The sequence below is a fragment of the Sphaeramia orbicularis genome, chromosome 17, assembly GCF_902148855.1.
Source record: "Sphaeramia orbicularis chromosome 17, fSphaOr1.1, whole genome shotgun sequence".
In the NCBI taxonomy this organism is placed as follows: Eukaryota; Metazoa; Chordata; class Actinopteri; order Kurtiformes; family Apogonidae; genus Sphaeramia; species Sphaeramia orbicularis.
Window position 1 is genome coordinate 33825126 of NC_043973.1, and position 21442 is coordinate 33846567.

The window sequence follows — 21442 nt, forward strand, 5'->3', positions numbered from 1 at the left end:
TCATGAAGAGAACAAAATTATATCATTATATTAATTATATCATTATAAACAAGCAATTCAGAAATTTAATACAAGCAAAAAAACAAACAAACAAGCAGCTACTGCAGCTTAATTTATTGGTCATTAGCAGTCAGAAGGAGTGGTTAGGCTTGTAGGTTAATTTATGATGACAATTTACCACAGCGATTTAAGAAGTAAATCAACCAGGTGTTGTGATACTGAAAAACTGGGACTGAACCAAAAGATAGAATAGAATAGAATAGAATAGAATAGATAGATAGATAGATAGATAGATAGATAGATAGATAGATAGATAGATAGATAGATAGATAGATAGATAGATAGATAGATAGATAGATAGATAGATAGAGACCTCAGCTTCACTCAAAAACACACACAAATTCCACACATGAATGTTACATATTGAAGCGTTAAAACAGAAAAGTAGCTACTGTCACATTTGAGAAGCTGCTGCCATGTTGGAGGATGTCCAGAGTTGGTAAAAAAAAAAAAAAAAAAAAAAAAAAAAAGAAAAGTTCCATGGTTTTACATATAAGCAAATAATAATGATAATAATAATCAAAACTACATTTGGTCCTTATCAGGTTTAATACTTATTTAAATAACATAAAGCGTTTCCAGTGTGTCATTATTTCTTTACCACACTGGAAAAAATGAAAGTCTTACCAAATGTATTCTTCTCATTTCTAGTCCAAATATCTCATCACACTTAAAATCAGACAGAATCACCTAAAGAGGAACTGTTCAGTCAGATAGAAGAACTGATTTATAGACAATAGATCTGGAAAATCTGATTTCAGGAAATCTTACCAAGATAATTTTCACTTGTTCCATTGGCAGATTTTTTTTGCTTAATTCAAGATTTATTTATTTATTTATTTTTTGCTTAATTCAAGCAAAAAAAATCTGCCAATGGAACAAATGAAAACTATCTTGTTAAGATTTCCTGAAATCAGATTTTCCAGATCTATCGCCTATAAATCAGTTCTTCTATCTGACTGAACAGTTCCTCTTTAGGTGATTCTGTCTGATTTTAAATGTGATGAGATATTTGGACTAGAAATGAGAAAAATACACTTGGTCAGATTTAGATTTTTAGTGCAAAAATTAAGTCAAAATGCAGAAGCAGTGAGTGAAAACTGTACTGCTTCCACAGGAATTAAGAGAATAACTGTCTAACGCTCTGGATGTTTTAGCCGGTTCTCAGGAGCATTCAGGTGTGTGTGTACACAAAGTCAAAGAGGAGAGACATCAGCAATGACATTAGAGAGGAAACTGTTGGTGCCCATCAACCTGGAAGGGGTCCTGAGGTCATTTCTGAGCAATTTGAAGACTATCATTCCAGACTGACAAAGATGATTCACAGGAGGAAAACATTCAGGACAGGTGGCAGTCTGTGCAGGGCTGGATGTCCCAGAACCTGGAGCCCAAGGTCAGAGAACCTGCAGAACAAGCCCAGACTCTACAGGCCTGGGTTAGCATGTTAAAGGATGTGAGAGACAGACAGACGATAAAGCCAGACAGAAAACACTCACTTCAACTTATTACTGCTGCAGGTGGTTCAGCAAGCTATTTTTGTGTTTTTTTGTTCAGTAAATAATGGTACAGTGGAGTCTTTTGTGTTGGTTTACATTTAATATTAGATGTCAGAGCTTGGGGAGAACTGGAGGAGTTTTTTTTACAAAGGTCTGATGGACTATTGGTATCAGTTTACATCCAGCTATCGTCCGTCCGTCTGTTGTCTGTAAGAATTGGGAAATATTGACTTTTGAATTTTGTAATAATTTTTTAAACTTTAAAAATCCCCATTGGTTTATAATGGGACAAATTTGAAAGTGCTATAACTGTAAAACAGTTGACGATATTGATATAATTGCTATTGGTAACAGACAGGAAGTCACATATGGGCTTTCTTTAGTGTTATGACCTTTGACCTTGAGTGACCATGAAAGGTCAAATGAATGTCAGTTAATTTCTTTAAATATGCTGTTGGACTACAGGACTCTTGGTCCTACTGCCACAGTTCTGTGCAAGGTTATTATCATTAACGAAAACTAACGAAATGATGAAAACTAGAATTGAAAAAACATTTTCGTTAACTGAAATGAATTAAAACTCAAATCAGAAGAAAAAACAAACAAACAAACAAAAAAACCGATAACTAACTGAAACTGTATTGTGTGCTTACAAAACTAACTAAAACGTTTAAAAAATTATGGATAAAATTCCCTTTGTTTTTGTCCTTGTCAATGTCAATATATGATAGAACATGTGAAAATTTAATCTAAGATCAGCAGTAGAACAGGTATAGAAGTCGGGAGGCCAAGGGTGAAAGTAGCAAAACTAAGCATTCAGAAAAAACGACAACTAATGAAAACTAGCAAACCTGCTCTAAAAACTAATTAAAACTAACTGAATTAGAGAAAAAAGTCAAAACTAAATAAAACTAAACTATAATGAAAAATCCAAAACTATTAGAACCTTGGTACCGTGGCACAAAATATCAGTTTGTTTATTGCCACAGACCAATCAAAAGTTAGCATTTGTACTAGAACCAATCAGGGATACTGTTCCATGAACTCATTCGCCTCTTGTATTTTTTTTTTTTACTCATTATCCTCTGGTTGCCACAGTACTGTGGTGATATATGGTGTATACTTCAGTGCATTCTTTTGTGCATTTTTCTACCACAGTACTGTGGCAATTGATGTAAGAAATGACAAATTAGTGATAATATATAGTACAGAATAGGAATTATTGTTCTAAATTCTCTGTATGTTGTTTTATGGTGTTTTTTGCTCTGGAGGCTGGAGAAGGTGGGCGGAGCTTCATGTTAGATGTGGCAGTGTGTCATGTGACTTCAGTTCTGTGTCAGTTCTGTGGATTCTGCACTCTGAACATTGTCCCAGTGGCTGATTTATATCAATGTTGAATTTACCCCCTTATTTGAAAATCTGTAGAAAAAAAAAAACAGCTACTTGGACAGGGAATTAAACCTGGGTCTTTCCACATTGCACTCAATACGTTATCTAGTAGTGAGCTGAACATCCACTGGACCTCATGTTGACCTATTCACCATAGAATTGCCTTGGTAGTTTTCAGGATGTACATGATGGTCTGGACATGATCTAACGAGGGCTCTGATTGGCTCTGTGGTGATAGACAAACCCATATTTTTTGCCACAGTACTGTGTCAATAGCCACTTCGTTTTTTTTTTTTTTTTTTTTTTTTATGTCCTCATATCTCAAACTATGCAATTCAAAGAGGATGTACTTTTTAAATGTCATGACTGAATATGTTGGTAACAGCTGCTGATTAGCTTAGATGTTTTGTTTTCTTTTTGTATCACATTTCTTCACATATTAACCCCATAAAGACCCCCAACTATTTTAGTCACAACTTCCAAATGATTTTTATCACCATTTATTACAATATTATTCTCTGAATTAATCATTTTTCAGTGAAAATCAGGTATTTTACTATATTTCATTCATTGATCATATAGAAGTTCATTAAAGCTCAGAGTAAATTCAGAGGTTATTATATCAAAACAGAGAAAGCTGTGTCTTTTCCAGTGGAATATATCATTAATCGAACATAAAACAAGCGTCTCCATCTGCTGTCATTTGTCAAACTACATCTGTTTTACTGGTGAATCAGTGTTGTCGAAGATGACGGTGTTTCCACGTTCACTGTGTCAAATGGGTCATATCTGATCACAATGAAAAGATGAGAAGCTGCATTACATGTATTAATAGGATTAATGGATCAACGGCTATGAATAGTTTAGATCAGCAGATGCTCTTTGTATGTTTTAGTTTTTATTAATGTCTGTTTTTTTTAACCCTTTCATGCACACTGGTCACTCCAGTGGTCACTCCAGTGGACGGTTCTTCTCCAGCTGTTCTTTTATACATTCATGGATTTTGTCGTTTTAATTCCATATCAGCCAACACAGTGGACGCTCATGCACCATCTCATACACTGTAATTCAGACCTTTACTGTCACTTTACTGTTCTTCATAAACCCGATCTGCACTGAAATGTTTGAGTGGAAATCAGTCACTTATTATTATTATTATTAGACTGTAATTAACAGTTTGGTTTTTTATACAACAAGGTTTTTTTTTTTTTGCAAATTATCTGTTAAAATGTGAGAAAACATCAAATTAGCTGCATTAAAAAGGTTTTTATTTGATAGTTTTTACACACTATAACAGTAAATATGTTTCTCTACTTCAAAAATTAAAGGCATGGTTTCCAGCTGAGTGGACTGGAGTGTATTTTTGCAACTCTGTGAAAAATAGGTTCATAAAAAAAAATAATAATAATAATCACATTGTTTTTTTTAATGCCTAGAGGAATAAAAACTCTCAGGAAAAAGAAAAGAATATTGATTAAGGCTCTCATAATTCATGCACAAAAGGGTTAATGCTAACATCAGCCTGCCCAGAGACTACAGGTGGAAATGAACACTAGTGCTATAGCCTAGCACACCACATCTGTCCTGTTTAAGGTTAATGTATACTGTGCATTGTCCCTGTCTAGAGAAGTAAATTATATACAAAAAAAAAAAAAAAAACGCATGTGGTTGTCAGTGGTTGTTTGGGTCTTTATGGGTTAAACTGTCATTAGTTTAATTCAACATGTCCTCTTCTTTTCCAGGAAACATTAGCAGAAACTGCACATCAGCCGGATGGTCGGAGGTTTTCCCAAACATCAGCAGTGTGTGTGGGATGGACACCAGCCAGGATAAGGTCAAATACCACCGCTGACTTTTCCCCTTTCTGTTTATTCTTAGTTTGTACCATAAACCTCAGTGTTCCACCTGCACATTAATGACTTGTGAACGTGCTTTCGGAAGTGAAGCTGCAGCCCAGCGTGGACCATTAGCCTGCTGTAATTGACAAAGCCTGCGGGGCTGGATGTTAATTAACACGGCTTCGTGGTGAAAGGCTGAATCTAAAAGGTCAATATGTCCAAGTGTGGACTGATACATGTTTAAATGTGAGGGTCTTTATGTGCTTTTCTGCCTGCTTTTGCATCAGCACAACATCATTAACCTTATATTTTCTATGAGGAATTTGGTGATAAAAGCTCATTTATCCATTAACAAGTCTCTTTTAGTGAATCATTATTACTGTACTGAGCTAGCTATGACGTTTTTTGTATAATAGGACGCACAAAAGCATTTCATTGACCTTATTTGGATGTCCGGTTCAGGTCAACTCTTCTTTACTGTGGGCTAAGCAACTAGACTAATGGTGTTAAACATAAGGCCTGTGGGCCAAAACCAGCCCTTCAAAGGGTGTGATCTGGCCCACATGATGAATTTAATTTGATTTGATTTATTTATTTATTTATTTCGAACATGCAAAGAAACAAAATAAAACAAAACAAAATAAAACATTTAAATGAACAGAATCTATCTTCAGCACATACAAGTCTGAATTTTGCAAAAGGAAGAGGAAGAAGAAGAATAAACTGATTTAATCCAACCCCTCAGTGCTTTTACACCTTTATCACTAACTTAATACAACAATCAAACAATACTATTTTCCTAATTTTTGCATCGAACCACAACTAATCCATAACACAGTAACTGAATTACACACACCAGTCTGTTCATGTCAGTGCAGACATACAAACAGACTCAACAGTTCAACAGTTTAATTCAATAATTCCAGCAGATTTATCAGTTCAACATCATCCATGAACAAACAGGCCTCAGTGTCTTTATTAAATACTGTAACCTCTGAAGAATCCATTCTTTATATGTTTTTAAACTGAATTCTGTTTGATATTTGTTTTATCTCCACACACAGTTTTCCTCCACAGATGGTCATACGGAAACTTTTGAACCTAGTGTGTACTTTATGAATCTGTAAATTAAACTTTCCCTTTAAATCGTAGCCTCCCTCTCATTCACTAAACATTTCTTGAATATTGCCCTGCAGTCAGTTATTCTTTGCTTTATAGATTATTTGAATAGTTTTGAATTCCACAAGGTCAATGAGTTTTACAGTTTTAGATTGTAAAAATTTACCAAGTGTAACGATTAAACTGAAGATATGAGGAGTCGAGGGCGTCAAGTTTGTTTTAGTTCAGGGGTCAAATAGAGCCCGACTGGCTATTATCAATAAAATAACAGCATTAAAAAACTATAAATAATGACAAGTCCAAGGTTTTCTATTTTTTTTTAACATGAAAAATTGGAGTAAAATAATGTTAAATCACATTATGAACATTTTTACATTTCTAATCCATCTTTTCACAAAAATAATGTGAATAATTGAATTAAAAAACTATGCTAGCAACTGTGGGCCCCATGAAAGGTAAACATAAAATTCAGTATCTTGTCAATCTGTCGGAGCAGGGGGCGTTATGTATGCGGGGTGGGGGCAGCAGTTTTATATGTGGGGGTGTCGTCCATAACTAATGTAACTAACGCTAGCATGAAACGAAAATGAAACTTAACATGCTTTCAACGTCCGACTCCCAGTTCTGTACCTTTCTTATACAGTGGATCTCACACGAAATTTTCACAACTTCTGGTCTGTACCCACTGGACCCCCTCCACTGCTCTACGCCCCCCCCCCCCCCCCGACACACACTCACACACAAACAAATGCTGGGCCCCATGAATTTGTCACGTTTTACTGCCATTTTACGGCACCCCAGAACCTATGGATTTTCTCTTAAACTACTATCTTAATAAGCTATGAATAATGACAACTGCAAAATTTTGACTTTGTTTTGATGTAAAAAAGTGAAATTTCATGACATTGTTTACATTTACAACCATACTTTTCACAAAAAAAGTTAATAACTCGAACAAATATGAACTACCTGAATTGTCTTGAGAAAAAAAAGTGCAGTTTTAATTATGCTATACCTGTTTCTGATGCTTGTGTGTCTTTGTAGATCCACTGTGTGTAATTTGTAAGTCGTAATGTGCATGGGTAAATACTAGTGAGGCATAATTTCAGGTTATTCACTTTTTTTTGATGACAGGATTGTTTGTAATTATAAAAATGTTCGCAGTTTTTGGCTTAAAAGAAAGAAAAGTTTGAAGTTGTCATTATTTATAGGTTTTTATGTTATTGTTTTACTGGTCTGCCCTGTTTGAGATCAAATGTAGCTGAATGTGGAACTGAACTAGACCAAACATGCAAAACATTACCTCTATATTTTAAACACTAGTGTCCCACAGATGAATAAAACTATGTGTGATTATATGTGCAGCTAAAATTTCCTTAGGGGGTCAAATGAGTGTCCATTTTTGTCCAAATAAAACCAGTTGTCCTAAAGTCATAGAAGTGTGTGTAAATAATGCTAATCCATTTGTGCACAGACTACTGATATTCTTTGACAGTGGAAGCTCTATTTTCATAAATACTGGATTTGGAATAGCACGTGTATGTGAAAACTTTTGCTGGTGAACGGACGTGACATTACCCATGATGCTCTGGTCAGTACCAGTACTTTATTAGGAATAAACTTATAGACTTACTATTGATAATTCTGCTCTTCTTCATAAATGTTAGTATTGTGGATCTAAAACAATCCCAGCTGACACAAAAACACTAAATGTGTCAGTGGACGGATGTGACATGGTTGTTGTGGATCCCATCATACTGATGCTCTGCAGCCATGTCAGCGTTTACACTAATGATCCCTGTGCAAAAACTAGGATCACAATTATTTATTGGACAGTTTATCATCAGACTAAAGAGGAAAGAACAATATAGAATTGTTCTTTCTGTATAAAAATGCTTCTTATTGTAAAACTGTTGATTTAAACAGTGCTGTGAGACATTCTTCATGTATGTATTGGTGTAACATAAGCAGAATGGATCAGCACCATACTCCAGATTGAACCTGTACAAATAAAACATGTGATATGTAGGAGAGAATCTGGGACGAAAAACTGGGGAATCTAAAAGAAGAGAAGATTTGTTTTTCAGCTCAGTTCAGTTCAAATAGAACTTGGCCATTTGTGACATGAAAATATAGCATTAATTGTGCTGAAATTGGACATTTTTGATCTGAAAACATAGTTCATATGAGCATCAACATGTTGAACAGAAGTGAAATCCTGTCCATTTGCAGAACTGTCATTTACCAACACAAAGTTCCTTTGGATTCACTGAGATTGATTTAATATGAACAAAGACACAAAGAAGACCTCTGAGCACATTTGAGCTGTGTGTGACATTAAAACTCAGGGTTTGTCTAGTTTTGTCTGTATTTTCCCTTCTGTGTCCACACAGTAAATCTACAGAAAGGATGAAAGTGAGGTGAGGAGGAGTGTGTGGGGCTCTGTGCTGGGAATTGCATCTCCCGTCCACTTTCACTGTTCGAGGTCAGCTGGGGTCACTCTGGCTCTTATTCTGAATCACCCATTGTGCTTGTTAAACTAACTGTCTCCATGTTTTTCGCTTCTGTTTCTGCTACTCTAGCCTCACATTTCTCTTTTTTTTTTTTTCCTTTCTTCTATGTGCTTTGACTAGAAATTCTTTATTGGCAAGTGTATTTGTATAGCACTTTGAAATACACAGCACATTGTCCTCCATGTACTGAACAAATATCAAGCAGCTAAAGCCATCTGGGTAATTTAACACAAACAAAAACATGTATGTAACAATGCATTAAAGCAGATTAAAACAAATGACTTAAAAGTAACTTAAGCAATGAGAAAGACAAGACATTTAGCCAAATAATGACAATAATAGTCACTTTTCCATTGAATCTCAAATTGTGCAAATATAACTTGTGCATAAAAATTTACCTAATGAAAAAACAAGTTTCACCAAAAGTCTCATTTTCCAATTAAAGTTTTTGCGCTGGCAAGAGGTGTTTTTTTTGGGTGTAGTACAAATGTTATATCACGCAAAACTGTAATGGAAAGAGCTTTTTTCACAACTAGAGTCAGATGAATTAAAAAACCAGATGCTGACGTACACTACAACAAGTGAAGAAGAAGAAACGTGTGTGTGTATGTGTGGACACACCAGGAAACCACATCATTTTTAATTTAGTAGGAGATAGAGGGGGAATATAGAATAATAATGAATCTATCTGTAAATCAACACCATATTTACATTTGTCTCCATGTTTATGGAATGACTTCCTGTGTCATCTCACGATAATAAACAAATCATCGCATTTGTGATTTAATGGAAAAAGCGACATTACACACTTCTGTTTTTCGACAGTTAGTAAATATGGGTGAAGTTTTGTGCAGATGTCCAACGGAAAAGTGACTAGTGACCCCTCAGACGGACCCCCAGCTTAAGGATTGAGATCCGTTGTATAATAGTATGGGGGGCATATGTCCTCCACTCCAACCCAGTACCCAGGGTTCACAGGTAACCCACTAATCCACACATCACTAGTGAGAGGGGCTTTATCAACAGAACACACCGCATTGGGGCCGGTTCACTTTCACTTTCATTTTGTAAAGGGAAACAGGAGACTGTTGTAGCAGAGTGGATGATTGGTGCGTGCAGTCGTGCATATCTATGTCACCCTGCTCGCTTATGCCACGTTTCCACCACATGGAACCGACTTGACTCAACTCGACTCTGGTACCAGGTCCTATTCCAGACCGTTTCTAGCTGCTCTCTTGCCCGCTGCAGCTCGTGTTGGGACCGGGAAAGATGTGTGTATGTGGGCATTGGGGGTGTGCCAGACTGTTTCCATTCCAGGATACTACCCACTGTACAGTACCTGGACGTCAGGGATGTGGCGCGTTCAAGCCCGGATTAACCATATGGGCAACTGGGCAATTGCCCAGGGGCCCGCGACCTCTGAAGGGCCCTGGGTAGCTCGGGCATAACAAAAATATCTGGTTATCTTTTGCTTATAAATGAAACTGTCCGCTGCCCGGAGCCATTGCACTGCACAGAAACCCTGCTCCTGCTGTCTGTGACCATGAGCTGAGACCCTCTCCTCATTGGTCAGTCCAAAAAGCAAATCAGCGGTGACGCAAATCAATGTACGTGCACTGAGCGGGATGTGAGACGTCAAGTATGTTTATTGTTGAGAGAAAGCAGATTTCAAGATGTTTACATTGCACTTACTTGTTGAATTCTGAGGTGACAAGGGGATTTCTGTTTAAAATTCATATCTGATTCCATCAGATTATGTTTGTGTTTTGTCTGTGGGCTTTTTCTGACAATTCAATACATTTGTGTTGGCAAAAAGTGTTCTTAAATGAATACTGGATACTTTGGAAATGGTTTCTTATTTATTTTTTGTGAAAATGGAGGACACTTCCCTCTCTTTCTAATGTAGTGGATCAATTTTAGATTATACTGATGCTAATGTGTTTTGTTTTCATATCATCATATGCAAGTGAGTGGCCTTGACAAGAGGCTATAGTTGTGCACTTGTAGTTCTACGAGCATTTACACATTTGTACATCAAAATGCATTTGATGATAGTTATTGAAGTATGGGGTATATTTACATATATTCCTGGAATTTATTCTGTATTTTGCCAGGTTATAGGGATCCTGGGGTTGTGATGATGGGGCCCTTGAATATTGTTGCCCAGGGTACAATGAAGTGTTAATCTGGCCCTGGGCGCGTTACTTCCGTGCCGTCTTCTCAGAGTCGCTGATAAACTTGTTCGTTGTGTCTCGTCCTCTGACCATGGTGTAGTTTTACAGTTTCCTGTCATCATGTGGATTCACCTACCGCTATTTTTACTGTCAGCTTCTGCATCTGTTTTTGATAAAAAGGTGGGGCACAGAGACCACTCTGACCAGTCAGTGGTCTGCAGTGTTTACACAGTGTCACCTTTAGTATCTGGTCCCCAGTCCTGGAACCTCAGCGGAGGAGAGACCAAAAAACTAGTACCAGGTACCAGATTCCAGGTCCTTTTTCGTAATGGAAACACAAATAGACAGAGTCAAGTCGAGTCAAGTCAGTACCACGTAGTGGAAACGTGGCATTAGAGTACCAGTCAGGTGAAACTGGATAATCTTCCACAGCACACCTGATGATTTCTCACACTGGTGTGGAAACACTGATTTAACCTACATTCCACAGTTTAACACAAAATACAGACTTTTCCTCCAATATTTTCCATTGTGATTCAGTTGTCACCATGTTGGCTTTATGGAGCCAGAAGTGACCATATCTGGACAAAATGGGTGGAACTATGGGAGCCCAAGGGGTTACATTGCATTGTATTACATCACATTACATTGCATTACATTACACTGTATCACACTACATCAAATTACATTACATTGCATTACATTACATTGCATTACACTACATTACATTGCATTGCATTACATTATACTGCATTACACTACATCATATTACATTACATTGCATTGGATTACATTACACTGTATCACACTACATCACATTACATTACACTGCATTACACTACATCATATTACATCACATTACATTACATTCTAATCTGTTCTTGTATTTTTAGTCTATAATTTTGCTTTTTAATCTTCTGTACGACACTGTTTTTAATTGTACAGCTGCTTTATGTCTTTAATCTACTCATGTATTTTCTTTTCTTTTATTATTATTATTTTTCTTTTCTTTTTATTTATTTGTTTTTAGTATTTATTTATTTATTTTTGGTTTTCCCCTGTAAGTCGCTTTGGAAAAAAGTGTCTGCCAAATGCGTAAATGTACATTACACTACATTGCATTCCATTATACTGCATTACACTACATCATATTACATTACATTACGCTGCATTCCATTCCATTACTGCATTACAGTCAGTGGTCCTCTAATCTTGTGAATAAACACCATAGCTGTATTCAAGCACAACCACTCTCCACCTCTTTTGTGGGGTCTGCATGGGTCTGTCCTTGGCTCATGCCCGACCTTTACACCAGGTTTCATGGAAGTGGGTGGAGTCAGGTTCTTGCCATTCCGCTGACAAACACACATCACTGCTCATAGAACATCCTTGACCACAGTAATTAAGATCCTGACCGTGATAGAAGGACTTCAGTTATGATCTAAACCAAACCAGACCTTTGAGTCTTTCCCACAAACAGCTCAGGAGAGGAAATCAAACACTTCTTCTTCTTCTTCTTCTTCTTCTTCCTGAGGCAGCAGATGAAATACCGCACACACAGGGAAAGACCATTCATTGGAAGATTGTAATCTCTGTGTTTTTGTCACCAGCAGGAAATTATGTCTTCTTTGGCGTTTCATGCCAGATGCTTAAAGTTTTCTCACTAACAAAAGACTTTGTCGTCACCCTCCCTTTGGTGTCCCAGTATAATGAGCCAGCGCTCAGATCTGATGCACAGCTCTGTTTCCAGCACTGGGGCTTTATTTCATCACATCCATGCAGAAACACAAGGGACACCACTGGACTGACACTTTTCCTGGTAATTGAGGTACTTCTGCTTCTGCTAATTTCACAGCGCTGACCCTGGCTTTCATTTCCATTTTCTTTTTTTCTTTTTTCTTTTTTATCCCCATTACCTGACACTAAAGTAGAGGGTGTACTTCTTCACTAAAAGCCCATTCTTGTAATTATTTAGATCTAAACTGGGGATTCTTGCTTCAGGTTTCTCAGGCACTTTAATCAGCTCCAGGGTTGCCTCTTCTACCTGCCGGGTTCTGTTTTCCATCTCTGCAATGTCTGCATCTGTTAATCTTCTGGTAACGTTCTTCATGTCCTCCTTGAGTTCTCTGAAATTATTGCCCCGCCCCCAAAGGGGAGGTGAGGGCTATTGTTTTTGGTTTGATTTGTTTGTTAACGGTCTACCAGCAAAACTATTGGTTGAATTCAGACCAAACTGGGTTTGTAGTTTGCCAATGACCCAGAATAAATGTGGTTACATTTTGGCAAAAGTAGGTCAAAGTTCAAATTTTTTCTGAATTTTTAAAATCTTTTTTCCCCCATTTACTTATAATGGGCAACATTTAAAATGTCTGTAGCAACAAAACTATTGGTTGAATTTATACCAAATTGGGTTTATAGATTGCCAGTGACCCACAATAGATGAGGTTACATTTTGGGAAGAGTAGGTCAAGGTTCAAATTTTTAATGAATTTTTTTAATCTTTTTTTTTTTCCCATTTTGCTTATAATGGGCAAAATTTTAAATGTCTGTAGCAGCCAAACTATGGGTTGAATTTATACCATATTTGGTTTATAGATTGCCAGTGACCCACAAAAGATGACATTACATTTTGGGAACAGTAGGTCAAAGTTCAAATTTTTAATGACTTTTCTTAAATCTTTTCTTTCTTCCCGTTTACTTAGAATGGTCTTCATTTGTCTATGCTGACATCAGCACACACATAGACATGATGACATCAGCTGAATCGATGCCAAATAAGCTACAATATGTACAAAGGGCGGGGTTTGTTGTGCCTGGCATCACTTGTTTTCATTGTGACAGCGAGAATCTTTCAACTCTTGGATTTTAGTTTGTAAGCTAGCCGCCTCATTAGCTACCTCTGCTGTTTCTGGACCTGTCTCTGAGCCTGAGTGGCTAGCCTAGCATTCTTTGTTTATTTCTTTGTTCAGTAAAATTTGTTCTCTCGTCTGCTTTTTTAGTTTTAGTCATATTCCTCTCTCTTGTTTCCGGCACATATAAATTTATCTGGTATTCAGGCTGAGAGAGGACATATTTTAAACTTTTTCGGGGCAAAACACAGAGTTAAGCTATTGCCATTTTGTTTATTCACCCCGAAGTCCCTAATTATTTATTTCCAATAAACTGAAAAAAGCTCTAATTCCTTTAAACCTACTTTCCCCTTCCCATTCACTTTTATTCGTTGTTCTCTTTATGTTAAGCTACATTCACACAGCAGGTCTTAATGCACAATTCGGATTTTTTGGTGAAATACGATTTTTTTTGTGTGCTCGTTCATATTACACCTCAAATGCGACTTCTGTCAGTTTTGAGTTTGAACTGAATGCGACCCTGAAGTGACCCACATGTGCAAAAGAAGTCCAGATGGAATATGAGACCACATAGGCACACAGTATGTTTATGGAAGTAAATATGTTTTTCCTGCCACTGCTCCTCCTGGGATGCAGAATTTTGACGTTTGTCGCATTTCAGTGACGTAAAGATCGGAGAAATGTGACCTGGCTGTTCAGACTCAAGTATCAGGATAGAAATATCAGACACATATCGGATTTAGGACCACATATGAAAGTGTCCTGGGTCGGATTTTAAAAAATCAGATGTGTTGTTCAAACTGTCTCTAACAGATCAGATACAGGTCACATATGGGCAAAAAAATCGGATTTGGGCCATTTTTGGCAACAGTCTGAACATAGCCATAGTCTCACTTTTATTTTAAGTACATTATTTTTACATGTTTATGTGGGAAAATGTTTCTTTTTGGTGTATTTCTAATCTAAATAGAGCAAAAAATGTCCAATATCCAGTGCCTTTGTTTCTCAAATCTAAAGGAATTTGACCCGGTTAATTGGTGCTGACACATTACAAGATTTTTCACAAAAACAGACTGGAAGCACGACAGCGGGTCACGGAGAGGGCAGACTGAATGTATGGAATGACAAAAGACTGGGAATAAAGGAAAACAAGCAGAAACGTGTTTGTTACTGAGCGGGGCAAAGTGTGCATGCACAGCTCATGGGTTCTGGAGGGTTATGTGAGGACACTTACAGTTGAGTTCCTTTCATTTCAGATCACAGAAGTCCTCCGTGTTCAGATGTGGGATCTGTTGTGGTGATGTGACAGTACATTGATGCTGTTTCCCATTTGGTGGGGGTTTGCTCTCATGCTTATGTAACAGCAGTGTCCTCCTGCTCACTTTGGTTTGGGTTATTTTGGTCATTTTGCTGCTTGGTCTGTGTCTACACATCTCATCTCCACTTTTCTCCCAACGCACTGATTTTGAATGTTTGGGATTTAACTCAACAATAATGGTTTCCTTTTCTGAGTTGAGATGCATGGTTCTCACAGCCAGCAACGTTACAAACAGGACGATCTTATAGAACAGTGTTTTTCAACCTTGGGGTCGGGACCCCATGTGGGGTCGCCTGGAATTCAAATGGGGTCACCTGAAATTTCTAATAATTGATAAAAATAAAAATAAAAAACAACATACTAATAAAAAATATACAGTGAGTTGACAGAGATAATCCCAATATATAACAGACATGATGAACTGTGGTTGTGAAACTGCAGCACTGTGGTTCTGTTTCCGTGTCAAATGTTCATTGTGGTCAGTTTCAGATGCTGCAGCTCTTTCATAATTCATAGTTTCAGTTCTTGTTTGTTCAGTATTAATAGTCCTCCTTGTAAATCACAGCTGGACTGACTGGACATATCCTGACCAAGGAAAATCCCATTCTCCCTTTGTGCAGTAGTCTACACCTGGATTTACCGCCTCTGTTCACAATAATAGACATTATATAGACTAAATGTCCTCTAACATTAATGTTTATTTGCAGCATAGTATAGAAAACTATTACAGGATCAAAAACAAATTAATTTTAGCAAAAAAAAAAAAAAAAAAGTCTCTGTTTTGAATGTCTGGGGTCGCCAGAAATTTGTGAAGTTAAAATGGAGTCATGAGCCAAAAAAGGTTGGAACCACTGTTCTAGGAGATGACTGAATATTCACTATAGTTCAATTATCACTGAAGTTGAGCTCAGCCCTAAACATGTACAGACTGAAATGCAATATAGTAAGGTTAGGGTGCAGGCTGAGGTGAATCCAAAAAGTGGACTAAACCACTAATTGCTAATATAAGTCCTTTTCTGTTCTTTTCAATTATTTTTCTATTTTCCTTTTTTTTGTACTAGAATTTTTCAATCATGTTATAAAGATTTTATAATTTTGTACTGAATTTTTTAAAATCATTATACTTTTATTATTTTATGCAAAAAAATTTTCAATAATTTTTTTTACAGATTTTTTTTTTTTTAACTTTATACTAAACTTTTTCAATCAATTTCTTTGTACAGATTTTTATTGTTTTTGTACTAGAGTTTGTACAGAAAAATCATTTCAGGCTCTTAAATCTGTATTCCTAAATGTTGAAATTGCACTCAGTGTTCATGTGTATGATGGTGACCAACTGTACAGAAGACAAGACTGAAACTTATAGATAGATAGATAGATAGATAGATAGATAGATAGATAGATAGATAGATAGATAGATAGATAGATAGATAGATAGATAGATAGATAGATAGATAAAATCAGCTTCATAGTACCACAGGGCAGCATCATTTAAACTGGCTTCTACTTATGTACATGGAAAATGACATCCTGAAAACCACTGACTTCAAGCCAGTAATAATTGCTGTGAGTAGTTATCATGGGGGCCCCGGGACATTGTTTTGCCCAGGGGCCCATAATGCTGTTCAGACAGCCCTGGTCCCTAATGGAAGTGATGAATCAGTTTTACTGTGACTTTTTCTCTTTTAATGCTCACCTCTTTCTTCAGTTTTACATCTGAAACATTCCAGATTTCGTGCCTCGACACCATGACAATCATCGCTTACATCAGCATGGATGGTGTTGTGATGCAGGAAGCTAATCTCAACAACATCCGTGTAAATTTCCAAGTAGGCGCCGTCTTATATAAACAATGAATAGATTTGGCATCAAAACACAACATGACAATATCTTAAAATGATTTGTGACTGGGAAAATTGTCACTTATGGATTCTAGTTTCTTTCACTGACAGTGTTTTGTTAGTCATAGCTGCAGTCACACAGTGGACAGGGTCATCATGTGTTTACATAGTGTTGCTATGACAACCAGCAGCAATAAGGTAGTACCATCTACAACGGAAACACAGCGAACTGAGATACAGAAAAGGCCACACTGAGCCAAGTCAAGTAATGAAAAGACAAGGTGATCTGATACCATTCATGAAAATGCACATATATATTATATAATAAAAAATCCAATGACGACATTAACTGTTCATACTACCACTACTATAATTATACTATGGATGTTTGTGTAGCAGCCCTTAGCATCAATGAGTTCAACTGGTACAAATCTGAATTTCATCATCAAGCACCGTGAAACTAAAACACAAACATTTGTACATAAGTTATTTTGCAAAGTTTACTGAGGTTACATTTTCTTTAAAAGCACAGACATTATTACAAGCAAACAAGACATATTACTCATAATTAAAATTGTAATTTAACACACACATATTTCAAACAAAAGAACAAAACATGCCACTACACCCTTATGAAACAAAAATATATGGCAATATATCGAAAAATATTATGCATTATATTAAAAAATACATTTCCATATATGGGAAAGTAGTGCATATATTTTCCAATATACTGCAATATATGCTTTAATCATATATTGACACATATAAAACATATATTGCAATGAAGACAAAAGCTGCCCTATATTTTTACATATATTTTTATTGAAACTCAATTTCTTTCCATTGACAAGTTTACATAAAGCAGATATTTATCAACACTTACATTACTTGGTATGCATAATAACATATTTCATGAAAATATGCATCGTGATATACATGAAAAAAGTGTTAGCTGATAAAAGATGCCTTCTTAGTCATTTTGGCAACATAGGATGAAAAAGATGTACATATATACATGCATATTTTTTGAAGTGTTTTACTAAATATATAAATACATATATTTAGTAATACACTAGACAGTATATGTATGTATATATGCATACATACATTATGAAGTGTATTACTAAATATATAATGACATATATTTACATATATAAGTAAATATATTGTCATATATGTTTCAATATATGGAAAGCGGCAATTCCTTATGTATTTTCCAATATATTGTAATATAATACAAAATATATTGACACAATATATTATTCTGTATATTTTAAATATAAATATATATTATACAGTAATATATTTTTCAGTCAGTAATATATTGACAGTCAATATATAGAGAAATATATTTTCTTTGCATAAGGGCAGTTAATTCCCACATACCTTGCTCCGCCTACCGAGGGTGCAAACTCCTCACTCATCCAGTGAATAGTCAGAGGTATGTGAACCAAACTGCACTTTGACAAAAAAAACAAAACATTCCACATGACTATCAAGCTTGATACTTGTTCAAAATAATGTGTCAAACAAATCAAACTCACATGTTCTCTCTGCTCATCTCACTTCTGTTCAGCACAGTCCTGCTCTGCTCTATGCGGCCAAACAGGTGTGAGCCAATCAGCCTCATTAGATCCCAAAAGGGGGTGTGGCCACAATAAAACAAAATGGGAAGAAAATCCAACAGAAACCAAAAAAAAAAAAAAAAAAAAAAAAAAAAAAAAAAAAAAGAAAAATCTAGAATAATAAACCTGTCAACCTGCCACTAACAGTTTGGTTTTGCATCCTGAAGAAAATATCAATTATTCACACATGGTATAACCTCATTTCTCAGGGAAAAAAAATGTAATTAGATATTAGTAGGATATACAGAGTATGGATTTGAGGCTGCAGTGTGTTTGTGTTGTCTTTTATCAGCTTTCTGTCTGTCTGTGTTTCCTCTGCAGCTGGTCTTCTACGTGGTTGTGCAGGCCTTGTACACTCTGGGCCACAGTCTGTCTCTGATCGCCCTCACCACAGGAAGCGCCATCCTCTGCCTGTTCCGGTGAGAGAAAATGATAATTATCTTTTTTTTTTTTTAACCCATAAAGACCCAAACATTTATCACCAGCCAAAACCATCTACTGTTCTAAACTCTTTAATACCTGTTGATCCACTAATTTTATAAATACATGTAAATAACTGGTGTAAAATACAGTGACGTGTTTTCATCGTCATCAGATATGACCCTTTTGGATGTTCAGAGACTCCATAGTGAATGTGGAAACACCGTCATCTTCAACAATGTAATGTTCACCAGTAAAACCCATGGAGTTTGATCGATGACAGTGGATGGAGACACTTGGTTTTTGTTCAGTTAACTATATATTTGACTGAAAAAGTCCCTTTTTCTGCAGTTTTCTCTGTTTTTGATATAATAACCCTCAACATTAATCTGAGCTTTTATAAACATCTACATGATCAGTGAATTAAATACGGGAAAATCCATGAGTCATACTGATAAAATGCTTAATACAATGGATAATATGATAATAAATGGTGATAAATCACTTAAGAAAGGTTAGATATAGAGAAAATTTCATTTGGGAACTGACACTAAAGTAGCACTGGGTCTTTATGGGTTAACTTAGATTTTATTGTTACATTTTAGAAATTTTACAACACAAACAATTAGAACGTAGTGTCAGTTGCCGTCCTGTATATTGTCCATTTTTTCCATCGATCTTCACAAGTTTCTTGCTGTCGTCTTATGATATACATAAGTCTGTCCATGGTATGAATTACTTCCACAATGTCTCTCCAGTTATTTAGGGTGGGGGGGTCCTCTAGGGGGGGTCCTTTTTGCACCATTTTCATGTGATGTCTTTTTTAGATGATGCCAAGAGGATTTTAATGACATATTCATCCTTACTTGGTTCTTCTTTTCCTGTTAAATGACCAAATAGAACACAGAACATGTCCTTGGTAGTTCGTATCCCAGTATTTTTCCATATTCTTCACTGATATTTTTCCAATATTGGGATAATTTTGTGCACTGTCTAAAAACATGAGCATGACCCACATCCTGTTCACCACACACCCTCCAACAGGACTGAGTGAAAGATACTGAAGCCTTTTGGATCTGTGGTGGTAGAAAAAAAAAATTCATTATGTTTTTCCAACAGAATATTTTCCAGTTTCTGGAATTAGCTGTAGTCACTTGAGTTTCACATGTTTCATTCCATGTGTCATCACTTGATTCTGCCAACAGTTCTTTTTCCATTTATCTCTAATACAGAGTTGAAGTTTTCCTGTCAGACACCAACCCCTGATACAGTTTGGATCTCACTTTTCCTCCTTCGTTCTCATACGCTTTAGCCACAGTTTCAGTCATCTGGTTTATTTCACCTGGGGGTCTGGTCTGATCTCTTTATGATAACGGTCTCTGATCTGAAAGTACATAAAGAAGTCACCATGTTCGAAGTCAAAGTCCTGTTGTAAGTTTTGAAAGTTAATAATTTCCCCTTTTTTGATAAAAGCCTTAAATATATTTAGACCCTTATTTGCCCACTCTTTAAATGTAGTATTCACTGTCCCTGGTTTGAAATTTCTATCATAAGCCGACCAGCTGAATGAAAATGCTAATTATGAAGTATTACAACATGGGTTAAAACCGCAGTAATCCAGTTTGGATGAACACTGTTTTCATGGCTGAAAACAAAAGGAGAATTTGAGAAATGATGAATAGCAGTGACGCAAAACAGCTAGCTTGTGTTCATTTCATGCCCAGGTTTTTTTTTTTTTTTTTGGGCGGGGGGGGTGTCAGCTTTCCTCCTGTTTGTGTGCTTTTTGCCAGCAGTCTGATGAAAACTTGCTGGATTAATTGGGTTTTAAATGAACGGGCGCCAGCAATTAGTCACATTTTCATCTCTCAGTTTTATCAGTAATTGCCGACAATATGACTGTGTTTGTGTGGCAGCCTTCATATATTCAGTTCTTTGATTTAAATTATGTTGATTGGCTTTTTTTTGGGTTTCATTATTAAATATTGTTATATATACAGCAGATAAACAAATCTGTCCAGAGAGGTGACATTACAGCTCAGCTCCATAATTATAATTTAACACTCACTTTGTGTTTCTTTTTCACCGATGGCTGTAATTTATATTTATATTTCACACAGTGTTTCTCATCAGTGACAACAACCATGGCTCCTGCCATTATCTATTTCTTTCTTTCATGGTCTAATGATCAGTGAAAGTGTTGAGTCTTATATGTCCATGGATCTCAGGGTGTTGTTTGCATTCCAATGCACAGTGAAGAAAATCAAACTAAGCACACAAACAACACTTTACAATATTTTAGCCAGGTAAATAAGTTCCTGGTAATAAAAGTTCCCGGTATTTTGGTGGAAAAGGGCCTAATATGCACAATATGACTGATGCAGCAGAATCTGACACCAGAGTAAACTAAAACAGACCCAGTGACCTTGGTTAATCAGCACATAAGTTATTTCTTATTATTTATTTATTTATTCATTAGGGGCAGTGCATATTAATGAACATCTGCAACAATTGCAGCTGTAAATATGTCGGTTGTAGCAGCAGTGCTCATTTCCATCTGTACTAAAGATGTCAGTGTTTTTGTGAAAGCAGAAAAGAAAGAAAGATGCTGTTGGTTCTCACGTTGATTCCATTCAGTTTCTTGCCGTCATAGTGTAAATCACAGATGTTAACAATCACAACCACATGTCTATTATTTCATGAGATGAAAAATAACCACAGAACTGATAACATCGAGGAGCAAAATAATGCTTCAAAACAGCACGGATAAGCAGATGTGAAATTGAATTACCATGGTAAC

General features: G+C 36.2%; 1 protein-coding gene across 1 annotated transcript in view; it reads left to right on the forward strand.

Moving 5' to 3' along the window:
• The window catches only part of LOC115437385 (vasoactive intestinal polypeptide receptor 2-like), a 103964-nt gene that overhangs the window by 35337 nt on the left and 47185 nt on the right, over positions 1 to 21442 (forward strand). The window contains exons 4-5 of the mRNA XM_030160612.1: positions 4688 to 4779; positions 18547 to 18644. Of these exons, the coding sequence (XP_030016472.1) occupies positions 4688 to 4779; positions 18547 to 18644 (190 nt within the window). The remainder of the gene's footprint in view (positions 1 to 4687; positions 4780 to 18546; positions 18645 to 21442) is intronic.